This window comes from Heptranchias perlo, chromosome 6, assembly GCF_035084215.1.
Source record: "Heptranchias perlo isolate sHepPer1 chromosome 6, sHepPer1.hap1, whole genome shotgun sequence".
NCBI classification, from domain to species: domain Eukaryota; kingdom Metazoa; phylum Chordata; class Chondrichthyes; order Hexanchiformes; family Hexanchidae; genus Heptranchias; species Heptranchias perlo.
The window spans coordinates 35453011-35461968 of record NC_090330.1 but is presented as its reverse complement, the minus strand read 5'-3'; the positions used below and the strand labels follow the sequence as shown (position 1 = coordinate 35461968).

At 40.4% G+C, this 8958-nt stretch overlaps 1 protein-coding gene across 1 annotated transcript in view; it reads left to right on the top strand.

Annotated features, from left to right (window-relative positions):
• Positions 1-212: 212 nt before the first annotated feature.
• rnf17 (ring finger protein 17) overlaps positions 213-8958 on the top strand; it is a 48448-nt gene continuing 39702 nt past the window's right edge. Inside the window, exons 1-2 of the mRNA XM_067986683.1 lie at positions 213-350; positions 6679-6794. Coding sequence (XP_067842784.1) covers positions 213-350; positions 6679-6794 — 254 coding nt within the window. The remainder of the gene's footprint in view (positions 351-6678; positions 6795-8958) is intronic.

The following is an 8958-nucleotide window of genomic DNA, read 5'->3' as shown; positions in this document are numbered from 1 at the left end:
AAATGACTAGATTAAACAGTAACCACTCTTATAACTGAACAATCTGTTTAGAATTTTAATTGTGGAGAGTGCAACCTAGATATTTCAACTATCCTGGCTGAAAAGGACTGGTAGTAGAAAGGCAAAAGAGGCATAAAATTTTACAGAAGCATTTGAAACAGAATATGAGAAATTGATCGAACAGTAGTATTTGCTTCAGTTTGCAGGAGGAAATGAAAGATGTGTATTCTTCATTGGAACAAGAAGTTGTTGAATGGAAGGAAACTATGGACTGTGCGTTACTGGTTTTTGAGCACAAAGAGTGGCGAAGAGGGAAAGTCACCAAAGTGATCTCTGATAAGTCTGTGGAGGTAATTGTCTGTGAGGGGTGCTGTCCGCGTACCTGGTAATATTTTGTAGGCTTTAATCAGACATGGGGGCTTGGTACCTTGTACAACTTGGATAAATGAGCATGTTGGATATAGGTTTCTATGCTGGATATAGGTTTCTAACCTGCATAAGGACCAAGGTCACATAGTTTACGGTATTAGCTATTGGGGTTGGGAAGGAGAAGAGTAATAAACATTAAAAATAAACTAACCAGAGTGATCAGTTCTTTTGTGCATCATAGGTAAGTTAAGATTTTTGCAAGCTAGGAAAATCAGGGTGCTTTAATAGACTTTTCAGGCTTTTACTATGTCTAAGACCATCGTATAGTGCATCAGATTTCAGTTCTGCCGGCACCACCACATGCATGTGCTATATACTAAATAAAAGCAAGTAAACGTATGGAGAATTGTTTTATAAAATCAATTGAAGGTTCTTGCATTTAAAGCCAGTTTCTACCTTTTTTAAGCTGTATAAACTGTAAGGATCTTTTCTGTTCTGTCGGCATTTGCGTAACATGCCTGTGTGTGCCACTAAAGCACGATTTTACAGTCTACAAAATCTCAACTCTTCGCCAATTTTTGTCTAATCATTTCCCCAATGACAATTCTAGAAATAAGGGATTCCTTGAACTACCCAAGGCCATTAAAGCTGAAAAGAGATTCCACAAGGCGGGCTTGGTATCTTTTTATGTTTCAGATCTTCCTGTCAGACAGTTACTGAAACAGTACAGTAAATGCACCACTAAGATGAAACAATGCCACATTGATTAGTCTGACTAATTCATTGCTTAATACTTTGACCAGTCTGCAAACTAGTTATGGTAATTAATGGCAGAGTTTCCCTGCACTTTTCTGCTTTGATCTTGTCAAGGAATTATTTGTTTAGGAATAAGTAACATTCATGCCAGGCAATGACCATCTCCAACAAGAGAGAGTCTAATCACATTCAACGGCATTACAATCCCCCACCATCAACATCCTGGGGGTCACCATTGACCAGAAACTTAACTGGACCAGCCACATAAACACTGTGGCTACAAGAACAGGTCAGAGGCTGGGTATTCTGCAGCGAGTAACTCACCTCCTGACTCCCCAAAGCCTTTCCACCATCTACAAGACATAAGTCAGAAATGTGATGGAATACTCTCCACTTGCCTGGATGAGTGCAGCTCCAACAACACTCAAGAAGCTCGACACCATTCAGGACAAAGCAGCCCACTTGATTGGCACCCCATCCACCACCTTAAATATTCACTTCGTCCACCACCGACCCACCGTGGCTAGAATGTGTACCATCCACAAGATGCACTGCAGCAACTCGCCAAGGCTTCTTCGACAACACCTCCTAAACCTGTGACCTCCTACCACCAAGAAGGACACGGGCAGCAGGTGCATGGTAACACCACCACCTGCACGTTCCCCTCCAAGTCATACATCGCCGTTCCTTCATCGTCGCTGGGTCAAAATCCTGGAACTCCCTACCTAACAGCAGTGTGGGTGCACCTTCACCACAGCGGTTCAAGAAGGCGGCTCACCACCACCTTCTCGAGGGCAATTAGGGATGGGCAATAAATGCTGGCCTTGCCAGCGACGTCCACATCCCACGAATTAAAAATAAAAATTAAATATAAAAATAAAAACAAGGCTGTATTTGTATCAGCCCTTAATACTTCACACATGGGCCTTCCTGTTTTGTTTCCCCATGGGTACGTGAACTGTAATTAAGAAAGCTAGATGTCTTCCCTTTTAGACGCACCATGTACTTTTCTTCCTTTACATCTCCTAGGTGGCGCCTGTTGTGTGCATAATTATTTTGGGTATCTAATTTTAAAATTCTTTCCTATGTTTGATTTAAGTTGAGGATACTTTATAATATTGAGGTACTCCATTTGTGAAAGCATTGCATTCCATATGAGTAACTTGACCTCATACCAACACTTCTAGAAGTAAGCCAACTGGGGACACTCGTGTGTTGGAAAGAGAAGATTGCGTTTAAAAACCTTAAGGGATTCGATGTCTGTTTTCTTTTAGTTGAATAGGTGACCTGTGTATGGTGTGTGGAATACATCTTCATCCCAAATAATTTTTTACATCAAAAAGGGAGTAATCTGTCTTTTTGGTTTGCTGTTGGGCTACTGCAAAGATGGGAAGTAAGTTACTATAGGAAGGCCACGGATAGTTTACACACATGGGATTTTTTTTACAGTTTTGAAGACTTCATACGCTGTTGTTTTGGTACAAAGGAATGTACACTTACTGAGATTAGTTATTTCTGTAGGTGTTCTGCTATGATTTTGGAAATAAAGAAACAGTGAACACCTGCATGATAAGACAGCTAAAGGAAGAATTTAAATTTGGACCTCTGGCACTTGAATGTTCTTTATCATACATCAGGTGACTTTCAATCCTGTGATTACTATAGTTTTGTCAATTTGGGTGAATATTAAAAGGTACTAATTTTTTTTTCTTTGAATATGTTGGATACATCAAATGTGTGTGTAAAATATACAATCTTCAAGAGGTAACTTTTTAAAGCATTTATAATTTTTTAACTGAATTCAGCTTTTACTGCTATTGAAGTTGGGGGGGGGCTATGTTTTTTTTTAAACATTCAAATTGTAATTTTTTAAAGTATGCCTAAGTATGATTAAGTGAAAGTAACGTAAATGGTTTCATTGTTTTAGACCAGCTGGAGGGAGTCTAAAGTGGGCAGCAACATCATGTGACTTTCTGCAAGAAATTCTGATTGGAAGTTCAGTAATTATCAACATTGAAGTATGTTTATCCATAAAAACAAGGTCATAATAAAGGTCAAATGTTTTGAGGTTTTTTTTTAGAAGTTTGAGATAAAATGGTGACTGAATTATGGCTGTATGCCCTTGACTAACTCCCTACCCTCTAACCCCACTTCATGTGAAGGCTACATTTGCCTGGACTTTCCAGATGCAAGGTCATGGGAGATCAATTCCAGTTTTTAATATTTTTGAGGCCTAAGGCTTTCTGTTCTCTGGTGTCCATTGCTGAAATGTAGTTTGTGCCTTCATGAGTCATAGTTTCCAATATGGTAATATTGCTTTGAACGGGTTGTTGATGTGCCTTTGCCAGTACCAACAGTAACTTCTGTGCTGTGAATGCATTAGTTAGCCATATATGTCAGACATTCGGGAAACTAATAAATTTAATCTGTGGGAGGTGGATAATTACAAAATTAGCTACTCTGATTAGGTATCTTGAATGTGAAAAGGATAAATCAGTAAAGGGCTGATTTTAACCCTGCTCACCCAGCACAAACCAGGCTGGCAGATAAAATGGCAGCAGCGACTTGCCCTCTCTGATCCTGCTGCCATCCCATTGGTCGTAATTTTAACCTGCTCTTTTGAGCAAGCAAGAGGGACACCTGCTAGAAAGCAGCAAGGTCCTTCTTTGTAGATGTAGATCCGTTTCCTATTAAGTCATCGGGGTCCAACTGCAATTGTCACCCGAGTTCTTTGCAGGGAAGCCGTTGTGGCTTCCCCACCAGGCCAACCTAGCGGTAGAGGATCCAGGGCCAGAAGAGCCCAGAAAAGTAGATTCATGTTTTTGTTGTTTGGTTTCTTTGTGGGCTAGGAGGAGAAAGAGGGCCTTCCCTGCCCCAGGCTTCCTTCCCCCATAGGTCTTGCCCTCCCAATTTCCCCTCCCAACCATTTGCCTGAGTGCCGGGAACCTTTCATTTGAGTACTTGGCAGTGGCCTCCTGCCATCCAAAATCTCACCTCCGGCCACCAGCACTTCCTGCCGGGTTCGGGCGGGAGACTGACTGGGCCTATACAGATGAGTCCCAGAAGTTAAAATCTCCCAAGCCTCTCACTGCAGAAGGCTGGACGGTTTGCCATTCGTCTCAGCCCCCGGCCACATGACTCCCGTCAGAGTTAAATTGGGGCTGAAGGATCTACTTCAGCCCAGGTCAGAACAAGAGATTAAAAGCTGTCTGTTAAACAGCAAAGTGAATTTACCCATTAAAATAAATCAACCAAATACAAATTGGGAATAATCAAGTGATTCAGAGTCCAATTAGTCTTGCTTCAGTACTGCAAGACAGTGGAATCGACTATTGGAGTAAACTTAAGGGTTATCTGTATAATCTACTAAATAAATCAGAATTGGGAACATAAGAACATAAGAAATAGGAGCAGGAGTAGGCCAATCGGCCCCTCGAGCCTGCTCCGCCATTCAATAAGATCATGGCTGATCTGATCCTAACCTCAAATCTAAATTCATGTCCAATTTCCTGCCCGCTCCCCGTAACCCCTAATTCCCTTTACTTCTAGGAAACTGTCTATTTCTGTTTTAAATTTATTTAATGATGTAGCTTCCACAGCTTCCTGGGGCAGCAAATTCCACAGAACATCCTGCTTGACCAACTTCCTTGACATTTTTGAAGATGTGACATTCCAAGTGGAGCCCTGTGGTGTACCTAGACTTCCAAAAAGCATTCAACAAAGTTCTGCATGAAAGATTACTATTTTTAGGCTTAAAACTGGTGATTCAGTGTATCTAGGGAGTGGATAAGAAATTGGCTTATGGGTAGAAGAGAGTGTGTACTTGATTCAAGTCCCCCAAGGATCAGTATTGATAAGTTAACGTAACAACTTGAACAATGAGGATCAGTGAATTACACTCAAGAATTGAACAACGTTCTGTAGCAGACAGAGTAAGACTGTCCAAGCTCAAATCATGGAGATTTAGAAGGGTTCATCTCAGACATGAGGGTAGAAAACCATTTTTTCCTATCCTTTCTCATATTAATTGTGCTAATCAGTAACCTATTGAAGATCGTAAAACAGATGAAACACTTTAACAGAAAGTTTGTTTCTCACGTGCTTAAAGCAATATTGAAAATTGCACCATTGGACCTTTTAAATGTGTTAGAGGTTCCTTTTACTTTTTCTACTTGTAGGTCAAACCTTTTTAGAGCAATGGACCAGATCCTTGTAATGCAACCAGTGAGCAGGTCATGTCTGATTAAGAATGCATTTACATTATAACTCTAGCATGTGTGCAAAACAGAAACTGCTTTGTCTTGAAAGTTGTACTTTAAATGCACCCTAAATTGCACACTCCTTCATGCCCAACACTGTGTTCCCTCTTTTCCCCTCAACTTCACTTCAGTGTCTTTCTTCTGTCTACCTTCACTTCTCTCCACTCTTTAACTTTCCTTTTTTCTCTGTCCCTTTCTTACTCTTTCTCTGTACCTATGGGTAGTGAAAGGGGCAGCATTGGGACTCTGGTGCCTAGGTAATTTAGAGGCCTCCAATGTATCTGGAGCATAATGGGAAGGGAAGCCAGTGATATTTCTGTATATTGGGTGTGGGGTTAAAGAGTCTCTTGGTTGATGGTTGACTGTAGGTGGCAGGGGTGGTAGCAACCTCCAGCTCAGGCTTTGTGGGCTTATGTCAATTAGTTGATCCAAGGTGGGCTATCTTCTTCTGCCCCCACACACAATAAGAGTCCCAATGCTGCCCCTTTCACTACCCATAGGTACAGAGAAAGAGTAAGAAAGGGACAGAGAAAAAAGTAAAGTTAGGTGGGTGGTATCTATGAAAAGTGGTCGCTTCTGGGAAAAGCCCACCAGCAGAAACAGCTGATCTGGTGGGTTTGTACGAATTTAAAAACATGCCTTGGCCAGCCTGATGGGCTTTGTTAGCAGGAGTGCACTTGATTGACGTGGAACTACTGTTCCCAACAGTGCTGCACTCCTTGTTCAGTCAAGACACTGAATTTTGAATTCCTGATACAGGTACTGACAGAGGGGAGCTGCCTGCCAATCCAGTGCCCTACTCTGACAAAGCTCATAGTGCTGCCTGAGATTTAAAAAAAAATTCCCACACAAACTCCAATAGATCAGCTGCTTCTACTAGTGGGAGAGATCAATAGATGGAGCTCTGTGTGGCTTATTTTTGACCTGTGCATTGGACACCCCTGCTGGAAGTAATGCAAGTTTTTTTTTACTATATATACCAGGAGGAAATACTCAAACTTTTAGTAATATTTCCAGCAGAGACTTGTCACTTCTGTTCTCCTCCAGATTTAAGATTTAGCAGGGAATCAAGTCAGGTGATATTATTTGTGGTAATGGCAGTAAGAAAGCAGACTCCATCTTTTTTGATCCTGAAGTTGGGGAAATCGGCATACTAGCCATATGCTGCTGGGTAGTTAGTACTGAAGTTTCCTAGCTTTGATGCATAACGTCCAGTGAAGTTAGTTCAACAGATATGACCAGCACTTCAATGGTTCAGTGACTTTTTAAATTTGACTTTTTTTAAAACTTGCAGGAAACGTCTTCCAGATGGCCTCTGCCAGTGAAGCTCTATGCCAAGGATGAAATTGGACAGTTTGTCAACATAGCACAGTATTTGATCAAGAAGGGTTTGGCCTTGCCTCAGAAAATGTAACTAATTTTTCTATGTTATATGAAATGAAGGGTAATGTTTTATTTAATTAACTTTGAGAAGAAAACCTCTTCAACCATAAAAACCTGAGTTTCAGTTTTGCTCCTTTGTGACCAGAGTGGTATGAGGAAAAGTATTAAATGTGTTGCGGGCGATACTTTTTTTTTAAAAGTGGAGACAGAAAGATACAAAAAGTAGTATTTCTCCAATTTGCATTATTGACAATACAATTGGTAGATTTTGAAGTAGCTAGAGTTAAAATGGAAATGGTCTTCCATTACCAAGTTTCAAAATGAAGGTATGGGGACATGTTGCCCATAGGATCCAGCATGTCGATTGATCTGGAAATTAATTAGGATACAGGACTTTGTTCCAAGTATGAATTGAATTGAACTTGGTGAAGGCATTAGTAGTTACTGGGTACCCAAAGTACAGGCATCTGCTCATTAGCATTCTATGTAGTAATTCCTACTATTGTATCTTTAATCGTGGAAAATAAACTGTTTTGACTTCAGAGCTCTTTTGACTGGATAAATTCTAGGCCATTCTCCTGCAGTCTTAGTTCTGGAAGGAGATCTGAACTCCATGGATGGGCTAAAATTTGCACTGTCCATGTGCAGCATCGATTCTGGAAGGCCTATCGAGACAGACCGTACCGTAGCAGATCTTGTTGTTTACCAGTTTCTAAATAGGTTCCAGAAAGGATATTTTAACCATTTTATTGACTGATTTCTATTTTTAATTATTGTGCTGATTTAACACCATACCGTGCTATTTCACTTCTATTAATTAACCATGTAAATACTACTGACCAAGTAGTTCCAGCCCATATGTATTGGTCAGTCGACATGGTTCTTCCGCCTTTCAGGGAAAAGGTCCAAGCTATAACACGCCCCTTACAGTTAGGGAGTCGAATATTGCATCTGAACTCTGAGGGGGCTTTGAAAGCTGCAGTTTACAATGAGTGAATCTAAGTGGTTTTTGGTTTGACCTTAACTAGCTTTACTGTTTAAAATTGGACCTTTTTGATTGATCAACCCAGAGACATTTCAGTTAAGGGTCTGGTGATAGCTATTTTAATTCGTTCCAACAAGGCTTCACCAAAATGTTTATAACATTTTTTGTAGTTGTCATCTAAGTTGGTTAGTCATGATATCCTGCATATTCCAAGGTATTTCCAACATCTGTTTGGCATTGGTTTCAAAATCTAGTTGTACTTGGGCTTCTTTTGCAGTTATTTTAGTTTTTCGCAACTCATTTGGATCCTTAGGAATCACGTTGTCTTATTTTATGCAAGCTGTTTAGCAATTTTTCCCAGGTACACGCTCACTGATTCCCAGTTAAGGACTTTTAGTTTTTCAAAACTGGGAAACTATACTGTTAGCATTTAGTTTTGGCTCAGTGTTCCTGATCTGCAGCCATTATTGTAGGTAAGCCATACTTGATTTGGTATTTTAAGGGCCTTTAGGTCTTGCTTGATGTTGTTAAACCCAAGGTTTTATTCAGATCAAGAAATACTCCATTCAAAACTGGAATATTGTTTCCACTACATAGATGTTAGAGCCCAAGTCAATGTCTTGCACAGAACAGTGTAGGCAGCATCAACCACTTATTTCCTGTATTCCACATTTGGTTGCCAGAGAGAGATATCATATTTCAATCATGATGTGGCGATGCCGGTGATGGACTGGGGTTGACAATTGTGAACAATTTTACAACACCAAGTTATAGTCCAGCAATTTTATTTTAAATTCACAAGCTTTCGGAGGCTTCCTCCTTCCTCAGGTGTAGGAGGAAGCCTCCGAAAGCTTGTGAATTTAAAATAAAATTGCTGGACTATAACTTGGTGTTGTAAAATTGTTTACAATATTTCAATCAGTTGTATATGCAAAGCTGCTGCCTACAGTAATCCTCAGTTTATCTCTAGATTTAATTGCAGTGCACAATGCTTTGGTCAGCTCAGCCTTGACAGCTGGTGCAGTGGCACCTAGAAAGGCCCCCTCTTCCCCTCTCAATTTTGTACTACTTTGATATGCTCTAATTGATTCTGGAGTGTGTGGAATGAGGAAGAAATATAAATTACACACTTGCTAGGTCTTCATGCTAAGTATGCATTCTAATCCTACCCATCTCTCCCCTCTGATACTGTTTTGGGAAGGTGGT